The sequence below is a fragment of the Macaca fascicularis genome, chromosome 10, assembly GCF_037993035.2.
Source record: "Macaca fascicularis isolate 582-1 chromosome 10, T2T-MFA8v1.1".
Taxonomy (NCBI): Eukaryota; Metazoa; Chordata; class Mammalia; order Primates; family Cercopithecidae; genus Macaca; species Macaca fascicularis.
In genome coordinates, this window is record NC_088384.1 from 5,987,892 (window position 1) to 6,012,921 (window position 25,030).

Here is a 25,030-nt window from a genome sequence, read left to right on the forward strand (position 1 = left end):
CGGTCAGAACTTCTTTCTTCCCCTGGGCTCCTCAACCTGGCGCCCTCACCGCCCACTTGCGGGCCCCTCCTGCCCTCTTCCGCTGCAGACGGACACTGAGGCAGGGCTCTGATTGGACAGCTTGGATCATGTGCTCATTCAAGAGCCAATCAGCAGCAGGGGGCTTGGCTCGGCATTTGCCGTCCTCAGGGCAGCTGCCTTATTATTATTATTTTTTATTATTTTGAGACAGAGTCTCACTCCTGTGCCGAGGCTGGAGTGGATCTCAGCTCAATGCAACCTCCACCTCCTGGTTTCATGTGATTCTCCTGCCTCAGCTTCTCGAATAGCTGGGACTACAGGCGCCCGCCACCATGCCCAGCTAATTTTTGTATTTTTAATAGAGAGGGGGTTTCACCATGTTGGCCAGGCTGGTCTCGAACTCCTGACCTCAGGTGATCCACCCGCCTTGGCCTCCCAAAGTGCTGGGGTTACAGGTGTGAGCCACCGTGCCTGGCCTGCCCTAGTTCCTATTGGGAGTATGGGAAACTCTTTTTCCAAAGCAGCTTGCACCTTGGTCTTCGCACCCCACCCTACTGAAGAAGGCTCCCAGAAACCAACTTTGCTGAGCCCAGAATGGCCTGGCTCTGGCAGATTTGCCCCCAAGACTGCAAGTGGGTGGCAGCGCTCCCCCAACACCATGTCCCTTTCTGTTTCCTGCCCCTCACCCTGAGGCTTCCTTCCATTCCTGCAGTCAGTTCCCAGCCCTACTTCCGTGCCAGGACCCCAATTCCCTAATTCCCTGGCACGAAGAGCTGCGTGGATGTTCCCTGCACTGGTCTTGTCCCCAGATGTGGCTCCTTGGACCATCCAGCCCCACACCCGGCCTCTTCTTTCTCACCAGCTGCAGCGGCCAAAAGGCTCCAGCAGGCCTTGTACCTGGTTGGCCCAGGCTTGGCTTTGATGGACCAGTGACCCAAATAAGTGACCTTGGAGAGGTCTTCCCAAAGGTGGCGGAGACCATGTTCTTGAAAGTTGGGAGTGGGTGTTGGCTTGAGTGTGGGGCTGAGATCTCACCAGTGCTAGGGTCCAGGCTGTGAAATGAGGCATAGGATGAGAGAGGTTCTGAGCCACAAATGGGGTCCATACCTAAGAGGATGGGAGCAACCCAGGGAAGGATTTGGAGGAGAGGCATGTGTGGAAACAGAGCCTGGATGCTGAGTCCCTGGAGGTCAGAGTGGGCCCTGGGGCACTGGGAGCTCCTGGCCCCGCCACTGATGCCAATTGGGGTGTCAGTCTCCCAGTAAATTCAGTCTGTCCACATCTATTGCTGACACAGGGTTTAGAGAGGGCTCAAATTCAGATAGAATTTGAATTCCCTCTTTGTCTCTCAAATGTGTGAATTTTGGCAACCGAGTTCCTCTCTCTCTGAGCCCAGTTTGCCCATCTCAATATTGTGTGTGATCATACCCACCTCACTGGGCCACCAGGAGGAATGAGTGAAGCACCTCATACCAGATGCCTGGCCCCGGCCTGTGCCTGGCAGGGACTCACGGCTGCTGAAGGGTCATTACTTCCCCCCACGGATTTCTAGAGAGGATCAGGATGCCACGAAGGATGCTACTGGAAGCAAGTCACACAGAAGCCAGAGCCCTGGGCTTGCCTAGCAGCACTGGACATGGGGCAGGGAACGAACCTGAGCCGCACTTCTCAGAGGGTGGGCATGGTGTTGAAAACGATGTGTGTAGGAAGCTGGGCCCCGCCCCAGAACCTTGAGGGGCAGGAGGAGCACTGAGACATCCTTGGGTGGGGTGAGGCAGGGGGGTGTGAGGGGGGAAGATGTCCAATCCCTTAGCTGGTGGCAGACTCCTGAGCTGGCAGAGAGCCCTCTTCTTGAAAGACTGTCATGCACAGGCCATCAGGAGGATCACAAAGTTGTTTATTTCCCCACCTATAAGAAAAGATGGATGATGCAGAGTGCCGAGAAATCCCAGCCATTCCCCTGGTGAACGTACTGGAGCCCCACACGAGCCTAACAGGCTGCGTCTTTAGCAAGGGATTTTCCTCTATTTCAACAGAACTGCAATTTCCCTTCCAAGTGCTCCCCGCGGCATTCGGTCACGCTGCTTCTGGGGAGAATGTATCGTCCACTTCTGTGCTATTCTACAGCAGCCATGTCCTTAGAACACAGAAAATCTGATTGGCCAAAAAAAAAAAAAAAAAAAGTACCAAAATGTCAAATTTCATACAATCAGGGCAAGAATTGGTCTTCTTTTGGCATTTGGACTGGCTGCCCCCTAAAAAATGTTTTTCTTTCCTTGGCCCTTAGCAAGGCCCAGCCCAGAGGCAGAGAAAGGGGGCGACACTTAGCCTTTGCATTAAAAAATGAGCAAGGTTTTCAACCAAACAGTTGAGCAGTTGGACTCATTTTTTAAACACCAAAAATACGTCAGATGGACTTACTCATCTGGCTCAGCTTAATACATATTGGCCTAATGCTACAAACAAATGCCTAACATTAAACAAGTCTGAGAGTACAAACAAGCACAGGCCACAGTCACTGGCAGCAATGATTTGGCCTGGAGGTGCACCCGTGGCTGTGATGCAGACCAGCCCTCAGAACCAGTACTCAGAGACGAAGATGTGGACGTTGACAACATTTCGGTGGGAGACCACGCCCCCGACCACATAGTTCATCTCCAGCTTCAGGATGGCATGAAATGGGCCCACGATGGGCCGTACCTGGCGCACAACACCTGCGGAGAGAGCAGAAGGTGTGCCGGAAGTTAGAAGGCACTGCAGCAATGTAGAGATCTGGGAAATGGTTTCCCTCAAGGAGTTTCAGAGCTAGAAGGGGGCTTAGACCTCGTGGAGCCCCATTCTGTGCCAGATGCTTGAGTCCCCTGAATAACATCCCCTTCCAAGTGGTCACTTCAGGCTCTGCTCCCGCCTGCAGGGACTGGTGAAAGTGAACTCACTACTTGCTAAGACAGCCTTTCCATCACGCACTGCCCAACCCGGAGGAAAGCTGTGGGTGTGGGCTTGGAAACTGGATGGCTCTGGGGTCAATGCCAGCTTCTGAGCCCAGGTTTTCTGCTCTACCACCATTTACCTGACAGGTGTTTTTTAGTCTGTTTTGTTTTGTTTTGTTTTTGCGACGGAGTTTTACTCTTCTTGCCCAGGCTGGAGTGCAGTGGCGCAATCTCGTCTCACCGCAACTGCCACCTCCTGAGTTCAAGCCATTCTCCTGCCTCAGTCTCCCGAGTAGCTGGGATTACAGGCATGCACCACCATGCCTGGCTAATTTTGTATTTTTAGTAGAGACAGGGTTTCTCCATGTTGGTCAGGCTAGTCTCAAACTCCTGACCTCAGGTGATCCACCCGCTTCGGCCTCCCAAAGTGCTGGGATTACAGACATGAGCCACCACACCCGGCCTACCTGACAGGTTTTAAGGGAGCCTAGAAAAGGGCCTGGCATGGAGTGAGTGCCTGACAGAAATCTTTCTCCCTCCTTCCAACCCACTGTGCCCAGTTCTGACCCCTGAGAAGAAACGAAGCAGGTATATCCTCTCCCCTAGGACATCTGAGGATTGCAGTGGGCCTTGCATCCTTCTGCAAGCAGAGAATTCCCAGTTCCCCATGGGACATGCCTCTGGACCCCCTGCTGTGCATGCCTCTGTGGAGGGTGACACCTGAGCTCACTGTTCAGTGTTTGTGATAACATGGAAGCAAGAAGTGGCTGGAGTAACAGAAGATCAGAGCAGCAGTGGAGTCCCCAGGGCAGTCAAAAGGAGGATGGGTGGTGGAGGGAGACTGGTATCAGTTCTGGGGAAACAGCTGGGGGTCACAGGGAGCTCTGCCTGTACCAGGGTAGGGACCAGGCAAACACCATGGCCAAAGGACAGGGCACAGACAAAGCTCAGCCACACCAGGGAGGAAGAGGAGCAACCCCACGCATTCTGCAGATTCCAGGGGAGCAAGAGAGTGGGTGCCACAAATCTTCCCCAGCCTGGGCCTGCCATCTCCATGGCCCCCGGCCAGGCCTGGCTGGCACTGCCTTCCCTCTGCAGGGCACCCACAGGCTCACAGAGACTCTCCCATACTCTGTACGGGGTGAGAGTATGGGACAGTCTTCACTGCACTGTGGAGAGGCTGAGGCCCTTTTGAGGCCAAGGTTCCCCGGCAAGTCAATGGTGCCATGCCCCTGTGCTCCTGCACTGCACGATCCAGATGCCCAGCATCTGCCAAGGCATCAGCTCCAGCTGCGCAGGGCGGCCTTCCCGCCAGAGCAGAGTGCTCAGCAGATCCCCTTCGCATGCACACATGTGCTCAACAGGCGCTGGGACAGTTCCCAGGGTTTCAGACATCACGAACAGGATGCTGGCTTCAAAGCTGCTGGAAGATCTAGGATGAAAGGTACGCGTCATTCTCTGATGAAGGGTTTGCACTGTCCAGCGGGGGTGGGAATGGAGGTGGGGAAGGCTGGGGAGTCAGGACAGGTTTCTTGGAGGAGACTCCCCTTTTGCAGAGGAAGCTGCACAAGCCAAGGCTGCAGGCTGCTCCCCAGTGTCTGCGGCCAAACAGGCAGACCTACGGGTGCTGACATTTGTGAATGAACCGCCAAGGCCCCTTCTCTGTTCCACATGTTCTGACAGTAGGATTTGTCGAAAGTGGTGTGAAGGGTGCGGATGTGGGGTAACTACCTAACAACTGGTTCTCTGATCATACCATAGGCCAATTTCTATGGCCAATTTCAGGTACCACGTGGCATCACTGAAAGTGGACTCGTGGAGAGATGTGCGCAAGCAGCTGTCCAGAGCTGGTGTGAGCGGTGTGAACCGGTGTGAGCTGGCTCTGAGACACCTGCTTGGATGCTCTGTGAAGAGCAAATATGGAGCCTACAGCTTCACAACCACACGTTGAGAAATAGCTACCGGCTGTTTGCCACAAACGGCTGATTCCAGGCTGGATTCTGCGAACAGTTCCTCTGCAGGCTTAGGAAACGTGCACGGGGACAGCCTATCTCCAGCTCTTGGTGCCCAGGACACAGCAAAGGTTCAGGGGAGAACTGAGAGGTCAGGAAGGCCTTCGGTACGAGCGGCTGGTTCCTGGTCGGGAACATAAGTTCACGCTCAGAAGGAGAATCTGAGCGCAACGTTCCCTCTTTCGCTCTCTGGGCTTATGTTTCAAAAGTGAAAGGCCCAGCAGCCGGGGTGGAATTTCAGGCTGTTCCCTAAGCAAACACGGGCTTTAGCTCCGATGGAGAGATAAGCGCAGGCTTCTGCAGGCTGTCAGCACCCTTGCTCTGCCTGCTACGCGGTGATGACATGGCAGCTTTGTCCTGCTTGAAAGCCCATGAACATCTTCAGCTCCCGGCAAAAGACGCGGACTTGTCACCACCCAGGGCTTGCCAGCAGGCCCTGGTGACCGGGTCGCTCCCGCCCGCCCCTCCCTGCGCTCGGTCTGCCCACCAGGGTCAGTGTGGGCTCACGGAGTTGAACCCAAACACACCCCCGTGGATCCCCTATATGTCATATTTTTCTCTCCCCAGGCCTGAGGCCACCAATGGCGCCCCCGCCACCACAGTGACCTGCCAACTTCACTGGTTCTAGGCGCAGAGATGGTTCTTACCACCTTTCCTGGCATTCAGAGGTTTGGGGCTTGAAGGAGAAGGGCGAGAGGCTGGGTGAGCCTGTGAATCACTGTAGGGAGGAATGGCAGGCGCCGCCACAAACTACACAGTCAGATACGTCTTTGTTTCAGCTGGGTGCGGTGGCTCCCGCTTGTAATCCCAGCACTTTGGGAGGCTTAGGCAGGCAGATCACGAGCCCATGAGTTCGAGACTAGCCTGGGCAACGTGGCAAAACCCCGTTTCTACAAAAAGTACAAAAATTAGCCAGGCATGGTGGTATGTGCTTGTAGTACCAGCTACTCAGGAGGCTGAGGTGGCAGGATTGTTTGAGCCCGGAAGGTCAAGGTTGCAATGAGCCAAGATTGTGCCACTGCATTCTAGCCTGGGTGACAGAGCAAGACCCTGTCTCAAAAAAAAAGGGATCTGTTTCTGTCATTATTATATTTCTGTATATTATGTAGTTTCATACATGATATATAACTATTATACATATAAAACATATTATAAAACACTAATATATTATTTAAAATATAAAGTATGTCAAATTTATGTAAATGTATTTTAAATAGTTTAAAGTGTATTTTACAAATTTATGTATAAATTTATATAATTATTATAAATTTATTTTAATAATATTAATAAATTTATAATAATTATAAATTATTTATAAATTATTTATAATTTATAATTATTTATAATTATAAATTATATAAATTATAAATTATATAAATTATAAATTAATTATAAATTATATAAATTAATTATAAATTATTTATAATTATTTATAAAAATAAATTTAATAATTATAAATTATTGTATTTACATATAAATACACTTATGTGTAAATATAATTATATATAATATCTATATTTATTCATATAAAATATGTTTATATTTACTCTAAAATTTATATATAAAAGTATAAACATGATAAAATATGTAATAATACCATATTATTATGTTGATATATGTATACATGTATCTTAAATGTCTATATTTAAATACAGCTTCCTGGCTGCATGTGGGATCGTTAATATTATCAGCAGGTCCGATGCACAGAGGGTCTGCGCACACGATGTGTGCCTGGCACTGGCTAAATAAGAATGTAGAGAAACCGAAGCTCTGTCCTCAGGGGTGAGTCTGGGACAGAGAAAGAAAGAAGAAAGTGCTCATGCAGTGAGCTCCATGTGGGACGGGGACCTGCCACAGACGTTCTAAATAGGCCCTTTGAGACCTGCAGGATACAAACTGACCTGGCTCCGTGGTAGGACCCCAGATGGGTTATTTGACCTTCCTGAGTCTCAATTTCCTCTTCTGTGAACAGGGATTAAAAACAGCAACCTTTGGCCAGGCGTAGTGGCTCATGCCTGTAATCCCAGCACTTTGGGAGGCCAAGGCGGGCGGATCACAAAGTCAAGAGATCGAGACCATCCTGGCTAACACAGAGAAACCCCGTCTCTACTAAAAATACAAAAAATTAGCCGGGCGTGGTGGCACATGCCTGTAATCCCAGCTACTTGGGAGGCTGAGGCTGGAGAATCACTTGAATCCAGGAGGTGGAGCTTGCAGTGAGCTGAGATGGCGCCATTGCACTCCAGCCTGCGCAACAGAGCGAGACTCTGTCTCAAAAAAAAAAAAAAAATCTAGCAACCTTCAAAATCAGAAACAAATCAAACTCGATGTCATCCTTTTTCTCTCCACTGAGAAATGACGACTGGCTATCAAAAAGCATTGCAATATTTAAAGTGATCTGACTCCCAGTCAAAGCGTGGCTGAATTCTTAGAAACATACAGCAGGTGTTAAGTATTTCTCTTGGACTGATTTATGAGACGGAAGCCCTGAACGTATAGAAAATGCTTGTCCCTAAATACATCGCACCAGGGTACTTCATGAGGTTTTAGTCTCTACAATGGCTGAAGACCGGAGCTCCAAGCTGATTGTAAACAGCTGCGTGGTGAAACAAGAAAGGAAGCGCTAGGGAAAAGGGTGCTGCGCAGGGGAAGGGAGGCACTAGGCTGAATCACTGATGGTCAGATTCGGGGCCTGGATTTTCTCGGGTTCTTTGCATTTAACAAGTTATTACGGTAGAACAAATAGGAATGCTGCGAGGGTCAAACAGCAGACTGTACGGGTGCACACAGCGGGCACTCAAGGAAAGCGCACCCCTTCCTGCCCTTCCCAGATCCGCTTCTCTATCCCTCCCCTCTGACCTGAAATCCACATTGCATCTCCCAGTCTGTGCACAACCCCACTCAACCCAGGACCCCCTTTCCCAGGCCATGCCCTATCGGTGGACCTGCCCACACTCTTCCAGCCTAGCCACATTTTCCTAGCCTTTGGTTTGGGGAACAGGTTTCCTCCATCCCCAGGCTAGTTTGAGCATGACTTACACCTCCTTGCCCTCACCTCAACTGAACCCAGGCCAGTGGCCAGGGAGGACTTCATGAAAGAGGACTTAAACAGTTCAGCTGGTCCTCAGTGCCTGACACATAATAGATGCCAAATAAATGCCTGCAGAATCTTTCTAATACCACTTTTATTCATAGCTTCCTAACCACCCATCAACCCATCCATCCACTCACCTATCCATCTATCCATCCATCTTCCCACCCACTCACCAATCCATCCACTCACCTACCCATGGATCTAACCATCCATCCATTCACCCACCCCTGAACCCATCTGTCCATCCACCCACTCATCCATCCATCTATCCACCCACTCATCAACCCAACCATCCATTCACCCATCCATCTATCCATCCATCCATCCATCCATCCATCCATCCATCCATCCATCTATCCATTCATCCATCTATCCATTCATCCATCTATCCATCCATCCATCCATTCATCCATCTATCCGTTCACCCACCCATCAACCCAACCATCCACTCACCCATCCATCCATCCACCCATCCATCCATCCATTCATCCATCCATCCCCCCACCCAACCATCCACTCACCCATCCATCTATCCATTCACCCGCTCATCAACCCAACCATCCATCCATCCATCCATCCATCCACCAATCCGTCCACTCACCTACCCATGGATCCAACCATCCATCCATTCACCCACCCCTCAACCCATCTGTCCATCCACCCACTCGCCCACCCATGAATCCATCCACCCATCCATTAAAGGCTACCCACCCATGGATCCACCCATCCATCCATTAGAGACTACTCTGCATAGAAGAGCTTTAAACAGGAAGCTTTAAATTGGGTTTTGAGGAATAAATCGGAGTCAACGAAGCAGGAAGGACATGTGCAAAGCCCCAAAATATGAAGGTTCAGGCCAGTTCTGGGAACAGTATCAATCTTGGGGAGAGGCAGGCAGATGAAGCTGAGCCATGTGCCTCATCTGGTGCGGGACTGCCCCAGGACCTCACTTTGTCAGTCTCAGAGAACCAAGTAACTGGGTCATCTCCTGGCTGCCTCCCCATCACCAATTCTATACCACTGTTCTTTCAGAACCAACACCAACTTCTCTATCACAGGAGGCAAGGGAAGGAGGAAGAAGTAGCAAGGAACACTCACTGCCCATATGCAGCATCGCAAACGTGAGAGAGCTGCCACCAGGGGCCCAGTTTCATCTATCCATTTGATTCTACAGACTCTGCTTTGCCATGTCTCATGTGCCAGACACTGGGACCAGCTGGACTGCTTCATAGAAGTCTTCATAGAAGTCTTCTCTGGGTCCCCTGTGTCACCTGGCACCTGGTCTCTTTCCGCTACAACACTGCATCTGCTTACTGCAGGGGATGCTCACAGCCCGCCTGCCTGTTCAGGGATAGCGTCAGCTCATTTCTGCCCCACCAACCCCGTGGCCTTCTGCCACGATCGCATTGTAAGATGACGGCAGAAGAATAAGAAAAGAGAGTGAAGGAAGAAGGAGGAAGGAAGATCAGTCCCTGAAGCCTCACAATCTAGGAACGAAGGCAACACTTTGTCCTGAAGGAAAGGGGAGCCACTGAAGGCTCCAGGTGAGAGCTGTTTCGTTGGAAGGACCACCCCAGCAGTAAAAGGCAGGACAAAGAGGTGCATTTTCATCACGCCTGGCTTGTCTGTCTTACCTGCAGGGGTGTTTGCCTCCCACCTTTCTGAAGCCCCAGAAAGAAAAAAAGGCCACGGTGCTGAGTTCAATTGTGTTAATCTTCCAAATCCTCATCCCTGGCATTTCTGCTTCAGGTCTCAGACGCTGCTGGTATCCCTTGGCGTGTCTGTGCCTCTTAAAGATATAATTAAGCAGTTTTTTTCCCCCGTTGAAAAATGTAGGTCCCCTCGGGCGCTTCACTTTCATGTCTTGGCTCTGCTTTGTAAGTTGCAGCTGATGTGCTGGGGATCCAGGATCCTGAACACGAAATGCTTAGGTCCAGTGAGGAGACCTTCGCTGCCTCTTGGGCTCTGTGGTCCACATTCTCTGCCCCATCTGGAAGGCATCTTTCAGCTCTGCTATTTGACGTTGCACTTGATTGCCTCTCCATTGTTTGAAATGATGAAAGTCAGTGGCGGCGGGGTGGGGTGTGGGGCGGTGTCTCTCTGCCTGAGTCCCATATCCCTGACTTTAGACACCGGTCTATAAACAGACCTAGAGTTACAGCCTCGAGTTCCTAGGTGGCTCTGCACTGACCAGCTGTGTGACTTTGTGCAAGTCATCTTCCCTTCTAAAGTGCAGCCTCCAACATGAGGCTTATGATTCTAGCTGACAAAGTGTAATGGAGTGTACAGGGCTGTCAAAGAACATGTTAGCAAACGAGATGATGAATCAAGAGACGGTACAATATCTCATACCAGTGGAAATTAACTGTGGCCACCATGTGGGGCCAGCCATGAGCAGAAAGGAAGGGAAGTGTAGGGCTATGTGGACAAGGTGCTGGAACAGAGAGGCCAGGAGCTCAGAGGAGACCCAAGCAGGCTTGCCCATCACAAGCACCATGGGCAACCGTGGTGCAAACAGTCACCAGGCCTCAGTAATTCACCCCAAGAGGCTCCACAGTTCCTGCAGGCGAGGATGAGCAGCATAGACCAACGGCAAAGAGGAAACGTTGAGAACACGTGGGGCCGGGCCTGTCATCCCAGCACTTTGGAAGGCCAAGGAGGGTAGATCATCTGAGGTCAGGAGTTCGAGACCAGCCTGGCCAACATGGCAAAACCCTGTCTCTAAGTAGCTGGGCATGGTGGTGAGCGCCTCTAATCCCAGCTTCTCGGGAGGATGAGACAGGAGAATCACCTGAACATGGGAGGTAGAGGTTGCAGTGAGCCAAGATCGCACCACTGCACTCCAGCCTGGGTGACTGAGCGAGATTCTGTCTCAAAAAAGAAAAAAAAAAAAACAAAAAAAAACCATGTGGAAATACTGTCAGCACTCACAAAGCCACCAACTAGAGTGTGGATGGGCTGGAAAGAGGCCACACAGCAGGGGACATGGGAGGAGACAGAGAGACCCTACGTGCCCACAGCCGCATTCAGCCCCCATCGCAGTTAGTGATGAGACACGGTCGCCCTCCTTTTCCTGGGGAGAAAAATGAGTCTCTACGGGTAGCACCTTCCAGATCACGGAGCAAACAGGCCACAGGTTTCTGTCCGGCTGGGACTGACCTTAGAGCCCAGATCTTCCCATCCCACTGTATCTCCTTCCTCCTATCTGCAAAATGACGTGCAGGACACTTCCTGACTGTACTGCCCTTAGCAGAGTTGTAAACACACGGCAAAAACAGCAGAAAGCAATTAGAGAGAATCGCATCAGGAGCTGGTGGTGCAGTCGAAACCTGGTCTTCTCTGCTTGCCTGAGAAACGCCGTAGAAGCGGGGAAGCAAGGGGGACAGGTGTCTGGGCTGCATATTTAAAATACCAAGTGTCAGTCAACATGTCTCAGCAAAACTCATCATCCGTATTTCTTGATTGTTATAAATGTGCTCCTTCCGCAGGTCTCCCGTGAGCTACATCAGACAGTTTGGAGGGGACAGCTGCAGGTAGCTGAAAGAAAGACACAGCTCCCAGGGTGCAGCTTTCCCCTCGGGGAGAAATATGAAGGGAAATGTCAGCTTTGGACTAAAGCTCTTCAGCCTTCGCCTGTGACGTGGGAGCTAACATTTCTGCAGTGCTTCGTCATCACAGAGCTCGCTCACATCGACTGTCTCTCCCCTCATCGCAAACGCAGGCGGCGGGGGCCCACAGGGGAGAAAATCTGGCTCTGTGTGGTTACGTGAGTTGCTGACAATCACACAGCCAGCAAGCAGTAAACCAGAACTGGAGCCCAGGCCCTGGACCACTGCCCCTTCCACCAAGCTCTGTGGCCTTGCCAAAGGGAGACAAGGTCTGGGAGAGTTCTGGAAGGATCTGCTGTCTGAGGCACCTCCTTTTAGGAGAAATGAACATGGGACTGAGACAAGAGGGATAAGAAAGCATTTCCCTTCCCTCTGTGTGTCTCCTGCGCCAACCTCAGCCTCCATCCACCTACTTGCTGGGTGGGGTCCTCCTGGGCCCCAGAGCCAAACTTGTCAGTCCACTCCAATCTCTGCAGACGCCTCTCCCAGACGGACAATTCAAACCCAAGCACACCGAACACTGACCCACGGTCCTCCCCTAAACCCACTTCCCTTCCTCCCCTACCCCCACCCTCCAGGCAGCTACCCCCAAGCCAGGAACTTGGAGTCGCCCTTGACAGGCCCCTTGCTCCCATCCCTCAGGTTAAACCATCACTGAGGCCAATGGATTCTATTCTCAAAGGTCTCTAGACTCTCCTTCCTTCTCTCCCCACAACCCCGCCCGGCCTTAGTTCCGGCCTCATCGCATCTACCTGAATACGTGTACCACCTTCATTTTCACCCCTCCCATGCCCCTTCCCACCATGCTCAGAGCCGGGAGGCAAATCCAACCATGGGGCCCGCTGTGGCTCTGCAGGGGGCTCTTCTCACCCTCCACCCTACCCCCACCCGGGCTCACAGCAGGTGAGACGCACCTTGCTGAGGCCCATGGCCCCGTCCAGCCCAGCTCTCAGCACACTGCCCCAGCCACACTGAATCCCTCGCAATCCCCCAAGGTGAGGGGGCCACGAAGGGCAGGATGAGTTCAAGTCTTGCCAACTTGACTCAAAGACCTGGGCACACCAGAGGGGCCAAGTCCTGCCCTCTGCCTTCCGGGAGTGAAGGCTACTCTGCCTCCTTCTACAGACACAATGAAGGTCTGGAGGGAGGGAGGGGAAGACAGGCCGGCCTGGCGGGCAGCCCTTGAGTGCAGAGAGGGGGTCCTGAGCCCCACACCTGCAAGTCAGAGCAGAGCCCTCTCTTCTCTGTTTATCTGACAAGCACGGAGCGCTTGCTGTGGGTGGTTGCAGCGTTGGGTGCTGGGGTTACCAACATCGCCCGGCCCTGGTCTGGCTCTTCACGGGCTCTCAGCCGCTGGGAGAGCAGGCACAGGGGATTGGGGCCGCAGAGGCTGATAAAGGTAAGCAAAGCTCCTTTGGGAGAGCTTCAGAGAAATACGCACCCCAAATCAGGTACTGGTGCTCACGGAAGCTTCCCCAAGGGGTTAACCTTGAACTGACTTTGAAGAACGAGGTGCCCAGCAAGGAAAAGGTGGTGGGAGGGTGCTCTGTGGGGAGGGTGGAGAGACACGAGGCAGCTTGGTGCTCTCAGTTTCCCTGAGCAGATGAGTAAAGGAGGGAGGGCGAGGGGAGAGGCTGAGGAGAGGGGCAAGCCAGCCATGCCCCTTCTCTCTCCTGGAGCCATGGGAGCTACTGCTGGAGTTCAGCAAGGAGGGGACAGGTGAGGTTGGCGGAGAACCATCACTTTCTTCTCCTTTTCTCCTTAGCCAATTCAGGGCAGAAAGGGGCCCCCTGCTGCAGGGCCACGGCGCAGAGCCCCCCCAGGCTGGAGCAAGACCATGTCCCCAATGTCCCTTTTCCAGGCTGTCATCCCAGAGGCTCGCAAATCTTCAGAAAGATGACTGTCTGCACTGCCACAGACTGAACACTGATGGTACACCTACACTATGGACCATTCTCCACGTTGTCAGGATGCAGAGGCGACAGCTGAGATTTCAGGACCGGGTCAGGCCTCACAGAGTAGAACTCTGCCCTCTCCGAGGTTGCTGGGGAAAGTCATGACAGCAGGAACCCCACAGAGTCCCAACAAGATGTGCACATTCCTAAGTCATGTCACCTGAGCCTGGAAGCTCCTGTGTGCCTCAGTTTCCTCATCTGGAAAATGGGGATAATGATCTACAGGGTTGCTATGAGGAGCAAGTTATATATATACACACATACATGCCCAGAAGGGTGCCTGGCACACCACAAGGGCCACACAGGCTTTGCTGTTAATTGAAAGACTGTGATAGCTGGGGTTCTAGCCTTGGCCACAGACGGAACGTTCCTAGCAGAGTCCGCCTGGAAACACCTGACATCCGCCCCACCCCCACCCTGCCCTGTGCTGGCTGGGTAATGGCAGGCACTGAGGTCCTTTCACAGATTTAAAGACAGTCAGGAAAGATAGTCAGGAGAGGCCGTCAAAAGATTCATACCATCATCATTCTTGTTTTTTTTTTTTTTGCTAATTTTGCACAACATGCCTTTACTGCTGTTTGGCTAAAACATTTCATTTTTTAAAAAGAATAATTTATGAATGTGCCCAGTGATATTAAAAGCTTTTCAGAAGGTGCAGACCAGCAGCCTAAGAGGGTCACAAATCATTCCTGTGGGAGGCTCTGGAGACTAAGAGGCTGTTCCCAGCTCCTTTTAACCCCTTGGTGACTCTGGAAGTCAGCAGGTGTGTGGGATCCTGCGGCCAGTGATGGGCACCTGCCGGGGGCTGGGTTGGGGTGACCCCAATGGGTGCATCTGTTCTGTGTGTAAGAAACAAGGACAAACAGGGTAACAAGAGGGCAGCCTTGCATGAATGAACCCCTGGAGGCTCTTCCGTCCAGGAATTGTTCGGTGGAATCGAAAGTCAAGCAGAAAAACTCCCAGTGCCACAACTGCTGGTGTTTCCCTGTTTACAACACCCCTCCCCCGGCACAAGCACGGCAGACTTTCTAGAAGGAGTTCCCCAGGCACGGCCACTCTGGCGCTCTGCCATTCCCTCTGCCCGGAGCCCTCTTCCTCCAGATCTCTGTATGGGCCACTTCCTCAACTCCTGAGTCTTTGACAAATGTCACTGACCACCAGATTTAAAGCTGTACCGCCATGCTGCACCCCGCCTCCCCATCCCCTTCCCCTGCTCTGCACAGCCCTCACTGCCATCTGACCGTGTATATATTATGCTTGTTTCTCATCTGCTCCTACCCTCTGGAATAAAAAGTGTATGAGGTAGGCATTCATGTCTGCCTTAGTCACTGCTGCATTCCTCAGAGCAGGGCCTGCCCCCAGGGATACACACATTACTCGTTGGGAGAATGAATATGAGGAGAGTTGCAAAAGGGGTTCATCCGGGGCCGCAGGAGCACAAAAGAAGGAGCTGCACACTCTGCATGTGGAGGGCATCCAAGAGGAGGTGACAGCTGACATGGGCTTTGAGGGATGAATAGGAGTTCACCAAGAGGAGAAGGAAGTGAATGTCATGGCTACAGTCCAGGAGAGGGGAGAGGCCATGGAATATTTGGGATCTGAGGCATGGGCTGGAGTGGCTGAAGCAGAGTGGAGGGAAGAGGAAGGAGTAAGATGCAAGTGGCGGCCGGGCGCGGTGGCTCAAGCCTGTAATCCCAGCACTTTGGGAGGCCGAGACGGGCGGATCACGAGGTCAGGAGATCGAGACCATCCTGGCCAACACGGTGAAACCCCGTCTCTACTAAAAAATACAAAAAACTAGCCGGGCGAGGTGGCGGGCGCCTGTAGTCCCAGCTACTCGGGAGGCTGAGGCAGGAGAATGGCGTAAACCCGGGAGGCGGAGCTTGCAGTGAGCCGAGATCGCGCCACTGCACTCCAGCCTGGGTGACAGAGCCAGACTCCGTCTCAAAAAAAAAAAAAAAAGATGCAAGTGGCTCTGCAGAGCCAGAGGGCCAGTGGGCGGATCCGGGTGCTTCTCTCCAGCCTGGAGCCCAGGCACCCCTGAGCGCTGAGCCCCCAGGGGTAAGCCCCACTCTAAGAGATGCAGCAGTAACCACAACTGGCAGACAAGCACAAATTCCCTACCTTGTACACTTTTTATTCTGGAGGGTAGGAGCAGGCGAGGGAGATGGGAAGCTCTGGGCTGAGGACATCTCTCTGGCCAGGCAGCAGGGATGGATGTGAAAAGTGGGGCTTAGAACACAGCAGTCACAGCAACACAGGCTGTGGGTATGGGAGTGGGTCCACGCCTTCCAGCACCAGGAACCAGTGGCCAGGCACATTTCGCTGTGACACGCACGCGGATTACGAGAAGGGAGATAATCTAGTCAGGCTCTGTGATGTGCTCGTGAATCTCACATCCCGGTGACGACATCTGGGAGGCGGGGTACCTGCAGGTCTGAGAAGCAGCCCACATGCCTCGCAGGAGTCCCCCAGAAGCTTACAAGAGCAGCAGCACATCAAGGTCCCAGAATAGGGACCTCTGTCCCTGCACTGTCCCTAGACCCTGTCCACATGGCCTGGCCCAGCCCTGCCTACTGGCTCCCGATGCTGTGGTTGGCCTGATGTCACCCACCATCAGGCATCACTGGGACACCATCCTGCCTGGGCCCTTGGGCTGACTGCAGGGTGAGCGGATGCCACCCTTGCCCCGCTCCGGGCCCTCCTCTACTCCTTCCGAAACACCTGCTTATCCCCCACCACCTTTCACCTGCCCAGCGTGCAGCCCTGTCTTCCCGCCCCTGATGGCTCAGGCATGTGTCCGTGGGGACCAAGCAGGCACAGGGGATGGAAATTCTCAGATGCCCGCCAGGTGCTAAGTCTTCCAGCCTAAACCTTGATGAGCACCACTGCCTTTGTGCAAGGCAGGTGTCTCAAGTTTGGCTTCCTTCCACCCTCCCGCTGGGGCCATGATGGTCCCGTCCAGGGTGACACTGCAGATGTGGAGCTGTGTCATCTCCCAACCTCTTTGGCTGCATCGTCTCACCTGAGCTGCACCAAAAAGGCCTGTAGAGAGGGGTGTAGCTGACCCCTGGGGGTTCAGCGGAGCAAGATGGCCCCCTCTCCCCACCACGCTGTCTCCTCCTGAAGGGGCGGCCATGGCAGGGGGTGCTGGGCAGGTTGTACCCCACCAACCCTTCCTAGCCAGGTCCTGGGCTGGAAAACCAATCAGGGGTGTGGAGTGCGGCACTCATGTGGACAGAGCGTCTCCTGGGGCTGAGGCCTAGAGCTCTGAATGAATGCTGTCCGTGTCACTGCAGGTCCAGCCCAGGCCGTCCGGGAGCCACCCACAGCAGGGAGGTTTCCGGGACCGGTCCCTGGGTCCCCCTGTGTGTCTCACTGAGGTAGGTTCAAAAGCAGAGGCTGTGCTCCATTCAACACAACCAAGCCCTCTGAGGAGTCTGGCCTGAGCCCAGGAGCTGCTGCGGGGACGGTCACTAGCTTCGTAACGGGGGTGACTTCTGAGAGTTTTGGTATCTGGGGAATTGGGGGTTGATAACCTCAAGGAGGGATAACAGCAGCTGTTTCAGAGGGGCTGTGCGCAGTCGTGCAGGGCACGGGGCCTGATGCCCCAGAGCCCACCTCTGCTCCATGGGGTCATGACATAGGGAGCAGAAAAGGTGTGCGTTCTCCTTCCATCTCCCAGTCTCTGAGAGACCCTCCTCCCCATGCCCTTCACCTCCTGGAACCCTTGGCGACACCCCCAGCTCAAGATGGAGTCAGGCCGCAGCTGATCCCAGCCCGGAGGAGGCCGGCCCGGCATCCTGGGAAAGAACTTGGCTGCCGGCCAGGGTGTGGCCCCCGGGGTGACAGGGCTGTGCCTCCCAGAAAAGAGAAAGCGCCTAATCCCTGGGATTTGCCGTGAAAGCCAGGACAGGGCAATCACTCATCGTCAGGCAGGGACGGCTGCGCTGTTGTTTTTAGGTGGAATTTCTGAATCTCATTTGTAATGTGTACTGATCCCGGGCCAAACTCTCCACATGGGTTGCAGGATGCGGTCAGCAGCGCACATTTAACCCCTTAAGAGGTAATAATTTTAACGAGGTGATCTGGGCCCTGCTGGCTGGGACACTGGATGGTCTCAAGCCTTGACTGAGGCCTTGCCTGGCCAGGGGGAGAGGTGCAGCTAGGTAGATATCTTCTTTCACAAGCCCTTGTACTGGGGCTGCTGCATACAGTTGAGCAGGTTGTGCGCTACAAATAGACTCACCGGTGAATGGTGCTCCCTAGGTTTTGCAGTGCACAACACATTCAACTGTACATAGCAGCCCTGCCACATACCACTTCTCTCTCCCTCTGAGACATGAACAGGGATGACACCCACTCCTAAACCACAAGCACTTTCAGCTGTGGGAACCCTGGCAGGATGCTATGGATGCTGGTGGGGAGCTTCTCAAAAGCAGGATGCGAAGTTGGGATGTAGATTTGTTCTCCAGTACCCAGTGCAGGGCCTGGCATGGAACAGTACCCCAGGATGTTCTTGTTGAATGAATATGATAATTCAAGGATGATAGGACTTGGGAGGCCTGCTTGCTGACCTGCTTCCGGCCAGGCCAGCCTCACCAGCCCAGGCCCTGAGATCTGCCTATTAAATAGGTCCTGGGCAGTTGGAGCCACTTTGGGCTGGACGGTCCTGGCCCTGTCCCATGATCCTTGCTCTGGCCTGTTGTCCCCTAAGGAGGCTCCGGGCTCCCACCAGTCCTCCAGTTCCAAACTGCTTCCTCCCAGCGGCTCACTTATCCTCCAGACTAGACCACTCTTATGTTAAAATAGGTACAAACATCAGTCCTTACTACCCTGCAAGGCAAATATTATCATGGCGATTTTACTGAGAAGAAAGCTGAGGCTCAGACAGGTTATGAAACTTGCCTAAAGTCACAAAGCCGGAAACAGAGAACAAAGCCGCAAGCCCAGGGCAGTCTGCCGCGGCCACACCGACTCAATCACGCTTTGCCTAAAAGGGGTCACCCAAGCCATTGCTATTTTTCAAATGGTAAACTTGAAATTGGGTAATAATCCTTATACACCCACAGATGGAATTTAAAATGCGATTTCCAAACATAAACCGTGGTAGTTCCCTTTAAGCGGGGGTGTGAGTGCTGCAGGAGCGTGTTGACACGCTGGCCAAACTCAGAGGCTCCCACGACCCAGCACAGACAATGCGGGAAAGCAGCTGTCAAGTTCACTTTCACGGAAAAGCCTGGGTGTCGTGCCGGCTTCTCATTCTACGTCGCCTCGGCATGCATTCTGAATATGCGTTTAACTCTCACACCAGAGCAGGGTTCAGTCACCCTTGCTACAGGTTCCAGTTCTCCACCTCCTCCCAGTTCCTCAAGGTGGCTGACCCAGATGACTGCCTTACACCACCACCTCCTGGGGGCCCCTGCCTTATGGGACAGCTGGATACAACCCAAAGACCCTCGCACCTACCCCCACGGTACAGGTCTATGCAGCAGTGACTCCCATCCGCCACCGCATGACCTCAGGAAACTCCTGCCTGCTCCAAGCCCCCCAGTTGGAATTCCTCACGGGAAACCCGCCTGGATAACACCCTGGACCCCAGTAAAGGCTTTGGTCCCACAGGTCTCTCTCTGTCTCTGTCTCTCATTCTCTCTTTCTCATGCTGCAGGCGCTTCCCCTTCCCACTGGCCCTGCAAGGGGTGCTCCCCACCTCTCTAGGCCCTGAGAGTAACAAGCTGCTTCTGTTACTTCCTGTGTTGATCGCGCTGTCTTCTCTGCGTCTCACCTGACTGGCACACCAAAACCCAGCTTCCTTCCTGATCAGGGCTAGAATGTACAGCCACTCTCAAGACAGACAGCAAGGCCAAATTAGGAAGAACTGATATTTACAAAACATTTAGGTTTCCATCAGTATTTACATCCTGTGCACCCACTGTGTGCCAGGCACTGCTGGGAGCTTTCACATACGTCGTTTCATCTGATTCCATTAATGAGATGCAGAGTCTCCAATGAGGGCATTTCCTTCCTAAATGTAATATAGGTGACCATGTCTAAGGTGAGCAGCTGGTCATCCACCCTTCAACCGTGTGGCCTTCATCGCTGCCACGCTGCTTGGCCGGCCTTGCCGCTCCCAGGAGCTGAGGACCCAAACCCTTCAGCTTCTCTGAGGAACCCTGCAGCAGCTGAGCCCTTAGAGCTGCCTGGGGGGCTGAGAGGCTGGGGGGACGACACAGAGCTGACTTAAGGACCTGCTTGGGAAGTGCAGCTCCAACTCGCTGGCTGTGGGGCCCTGGGCCAGCGCTTCCTTTTTTCTTACATAAATGGCGATGCCTGCCCCAGGTGGCTGTCCCCCAAGGCTGCTCAAGGATCTAACAGCATATGGTGCTTGTGAAGGGCCTCTGGGCACACGATGGGTGGACGTACAGGGAGGCACCAGGTGATTCCAAAGCAAAACTGCCAGCAATGTCTCCAAATACTGTCCCTGGGCCCAGGGTAGCCTTGAGCTGAGGACACAAGGTCTGGTCTTGATACTACAGGACTGTCCTTTCTGCAAGCCAGAGAGTATAAAACATCTCAGAGATCAAACCCTGTGCAAACGCACTCACCACTCACACGCACCCACCCACCCACAAACACACACACTCCACACCCAGCCACACATGCACTAAGTCACACCAGAGGGCTTGCCCAGAAGCAAGTGTGCAGAGTGCAGTAGGTCTGGATGTCTTCTAAGACGTGTAGGTTGTCATTAAAGCCCATTCCCAGCCGTGAAGCTCCTGCCCCAGCCTAGAAACAGCCTCCCTAAATTGCAGCCAACCCCAGCATCTATCTGCACGGGGTGTGGCTGTGGCTGTCACTGGGGAATCATTGAGGCTGGGAGGGGTCCTGGAAAGGAGGCAGGTCTGGGGGTCCCAGGGAGCAGCCTTGTGAGTCGCCTGTGTGACCAAGGACGAGTAGGCCCTCGGCAGGTAAAGAGCCGGAGAGAAACCCTCCAGGACCCCGCCATTCCGCAGAATGGTGACATCTGAACCTCATCTTTTGACTGCCTGGACATACAGGGAGGTCTTTCCTCATCAAGGACTGGCCAAGGACCCAAGACCCCATGGCCGGGAGCACTGGGACTGTGTAAAAGGAGGTGCTTCACTACTTATCCTCTATGGCTGGGACTCAGACTCAACCACTGCTGACAGATGCCAGCCAGTGTAGATACCAGCTGGTATAGACCAGAATCAGGGCTTAACATAGGCCATGGGGATGGGGAGTCCCGGAGCTGGACAGTTCAGGTCTAAGCCCTATCCTCGAACACTTCCTGGCTGGGAGATCCTGGGGACTTAGCTCCTCCAGCCTCAGTCTTCTTACCTGCTGAGCGGGTACAACCTCAACCGCAACCTCAAGCTGCAGGAGGCCCGGCGGGTTAAATAAAGCAGCAGGATCTGGAAGCTCCATGGGCAGCACAAACCTCCCAGGGGACAGCACAGACCTCCCATGGCTCCCATGGCCCCCAGGACAGCATCCACCAAGGCTGGGCCCTGCAGCCCCTTTCAGCCTCCCCTCGACCCTCCCTGTACCCTGGATGCTCCAGTAGCCCCAAACTGCATGCTGTGCCTTCCCTTCCCGGCTCCCTGCCTCTCGTCATGCTGTTCATGGGCCAGCCACAGACATGGCTGTGAGTTTGGGTGTCCCACTTGTCTGGCTCACTCCTCGGCCTCAAGACCCAGAACGTGTGTGACCTCTTCCAGGAAGCCTCCCCTGACTGCCCCACAGTCATGTCCATGTGACAGGAGGGGCTGGCCTGCAAAAAACTACAGACAACTCTGTAGCTGCCTGCAACCTGGTAGGCCCAAGGGTCAGGAGGTCCACGTGCAAAATGCATCCGTAGGCCAAAGAATTACTTCACCTGCAGGCCCTCTAGCGCCTCCTGGCACTGGCAGGATGTTAACAGAAATGTGGCCACAACCAAGCCTCATGGCACACAGATTTCCCGCCCTGGAGAAAGAGCGAGGGCGTTTTTGCAGGCCAGGCCCTCCTATCACACAGCCATGACCCCAGAGCAGTCAGGGGGCGCTTCTTGGAAGTGATCACACACATGCTGGGTCTTGAGGGTGAGTGGAGTGAGCCAGACACTCACGTGGCTGGCCTGAGAGTTCAAAGGAAGTGGAGATCTGGAGGCTGGAGGGGAGGTCTGAGGCTCAGACAGCAGCCACAGCCCAGGGGTCCGGGGATCCCGGGTTGCCCCGAGTTGCCTTTCTGTCTCATCCGCACACTGATGATACACAGCACGCCCCTGCTGCAGCCAGGGCTCCCCCATTAGTCATCACTCAGGAGATATTACCTGAAAGCTCTCTTCCCAGAGCACCCCGGATTACAGGCTACAGAGCTGAGAATGAATCCAGAGCCGGATAAGGAGGCTTTGTAGTGGCCTGAGAATCCCTGGGGCATTAATGGAGCATTTTTGCACAGGGGGAAAACGCATTCTTCATCTTTCTTTTGACAGCCGGTTAAAGAGGAATGCAAGGGGGCTTTACAAAGACAGCGGCGTGGGCTCTGCTGCGGGCTCCTCGATCCCCGCCGAGAACGGGTCTTTCAAGGCTACATTAGAGGAAGACCCGGCCCTTGCAGGCTCTTAGTGGACTCGGGGCATTTCTCCCTCTTCTGTTACTTTGGGAGGACTGAACACGGCGAGTCCCGGGGGCCTGTGCACTGATTGTTTTTCTGGGACTCACAGCAACTTTGCCCAAGACAGCACCAGTCAACCCTGGGCACCTGCTCTTTGGCGGGGGCGGGGGTGCGGTGTCTGGGGAAGACTGGGCTCCAGGCCCGTTCCGGCCGCAGCTTTGAGTGGCCTCGGGCAAGTCTCTTGCCCTCTCTGGCCCTCGCTCTCTCCTTTGTTAGAGGAGATAATCCCACCACGTCACGGGGTCCTGGCGATGATGAAACCCTGGCTCCTGGTCATCGCGGGTGCTCACTAAGTGTCACTCCCTCACGTGCAAGGACACTCAGCTCAGTCCTCGCCTCCTCCAGGAAGCCCTCCTGATCCGGTGCCCAGTGTCCACACAGGGCATGGCCTAGAGCAGACAAGTGTTCAGCAAGCACCGTGAGTAGGCGGCGTTCCCTGCCGTGCGCTGCAGGCAGCACAGAGCTGCACGGGGCTTCCCAGGAGGCTCAAGAGCCTCCCACGCTCCCCTCAGGAGCAGCAGCCCTGGAAGCCGCTTTCCTCCTCTCCACCACCATCAAGAGTTTCTGTCTAAGTCACTGCTTGAAATCAGAACCGCACTGCTAAAAACAAGTCTGAAAACACCCCAGGCCCTGCGGTTTTTCAGTTGCACAGTCTCAGGCTGTCATTTAACTCAGCTCCCTCCTTTGCCCAAGGGAGACAATCATGACCCGTCGCTGGCAGTGTCTGTGAGGACTGGGGAATGCGGGGGTGAAGGTGCCCAGCAACGGTAAGGAGCCGGTGAGGTTTCAACCCCACATTTCCAGGGCTTCTTCAGGCTGGGCTCGAGTCCAACAGCGGAACCATCTATTGCCAGGTGGACAGGCCAGGAGCCATGTGCCGGGATGGCTGCCCCTAGGGACCAGGAAGCTCCTAGGACGTATGGAAGTTATTCTGGGCAGAAGAGGAGGGAGAAGGAAGTAGGGATATGGAAGCTCAGGGAAGAGATCCCAGACGGAGAAATAAGATCAGCGCAGTGGGGACAGAGACAGGAGCCAGCCAGCAACGCAGCCTACGTCCCAATACGCAGGGCTTGCCCCGCTAGTCTCAGTCCTCCACCTGAGATGACATGGGCACCAGGTCAACTCCAGGAGCCCAGCCAGGTGGGGCATCCTGCACACAGACCGAGGCGCGGAAGAGGCAGGGGCCTCCCCAGCACACAGGGCTACAGGCACGACAATACCAAGGGCCAGGCTGGGGCCCTCCCTCACGCAGCCCCAGCCCGGAATTCCAAAGACCAGGGCACCCGTGACCAACTGTGCTGGGGGAAGCCGCTGGGTCCTTGTGGCCTCATCCACATTCCGTTCCCAGAAGCTCGCTGCAGGGACAGTGCCTGCGATCATCTCTCACACCCTGGCACTCTGTTCCATTGCCCACTGTGTCCCTGATTCACTGTGAGAAGACTGGAAGCCCACTCGCCCTTCCGGGCCTCGGTTTCCCCTCCTACAGAAGAAGGAGTTGGAAGAGATGGTCTCTAGGAGCCTCCAGGCTCTGACATGCCAGGATTTTCTGCCCCAGTGGATGGGAAGCTGAGAAACAGACACTCCCAGGTTGTTTCTGTCTGGAGCAGATGCAGCCAGAGAAAGGCACTGGTGGGCACTGGTTCCAGGCCCAGCAGCTGCCCAACCTCTTGGCCTGGATCACCCCAGGAAGGATGTAGGTGGGAACTAAAGACGCAAAACTTGCCAGGAGACTTCCCCTGAGAGAGCCTCCACAGGCCGTCAAGGCCTGTCTCTCTGTGCATGCCTATTTTGGCATCACATGTTGATGATCTGATATGGGGTGGCTTCTCCCTGCTGCTGAGATGCAAAGCCCACAGGGGCTACGTGGTATTTATCCCTCTCTGTATCTGCAAGGCTCAGCCCAGGGTCAGGCGCAGGCAGGGGCTCAGGAAGAGTTCAGAAATGGAAAGAATGAGGGAGTGAACTGGAAGGTCCTAGGATTCCACACTCCCATGTTCCAAGATCTGGAAATCACCTGAGGGCTGGGCCATGTCCCAGCCACACCTGCAGGCCCAGCATCAAGCACAGGGCTGGCCCCTTTGGGCCGGGGGATGGCTGTGGGCCAGTGTCAGGGTGCATATTCCACCCACCCAGTAGGGCAGGACAAACCCCTGATCCAACCTCCTCCTGCCTGCCCTCCTGCACAGGGTCCTGGAGGGCCCTCAAGGCTCTCTTCATCTAAACTCTCATTTCACAATGGGGGAAACTGAGGCCCAGAGTGGGGAGTGACTCAAGGGCAAGCAGCAAGTTTCACAACAGCCGATAACCGAACCATGTGCCTTCCCCTTGGAATCACGCGAGGGCTAATGCACCATTAATTGTAATTAACTAATTATTCCTGCTGCCAGTTAGCGCAGGAGGAGGCTGGCGTGGGGAGCCCCTCCAGTGACTCAGTCATGTTTACAACATGCAAACCCATTTAAAAGCTTGTAAAGGTGCTATAAATGGCTCTTTGGCAAGAGGGGAATAACGATTCCCTTTCTCCAGCTGCCGGTTTTAACAACCGTCACGGTTTGGCCGGCAAGGGCTGAGCTTCCAAGGTCCAACAGCGCCACCTGGAGGCCGCACCCCCAAACGCTCTGCGCAGTGCGCACTGTACGGTCGCCGGCTCTGGTTAAGGCCTCCCGGAATCCAGCGCCTAAGGGACTATGAAGCCCACTCCTCTCAGTTCACAATGGGGAAACTGAGGCCCAGG

General features: G+C 54.0%; 1 protein-coding gene across 1 annotated transcript in view; it reads right to left on the bottom strand.

The window, feature by feature from the left end:
* Positions 1-1,900: 1,900 nt before the first annotated feature.
* FBLN1 (fibulin 1) overlaps positions 1,901-25,030 on the bottom strand; it is a 98,804-nt gene continuing 75,674 nt past the window's right edge. The window contains exon 17 of the mRNA XM_045363455.3: positions 1,901-2,735. Coding sequence (XP_045219390.1) covers positions 2,596-2,735 — 140 coding nt within the window. The 3' untranslated portion in view covers positions 1,901-2,595. The remainder of the gene's footprint in view (positions 2,736-25,030) is intronic.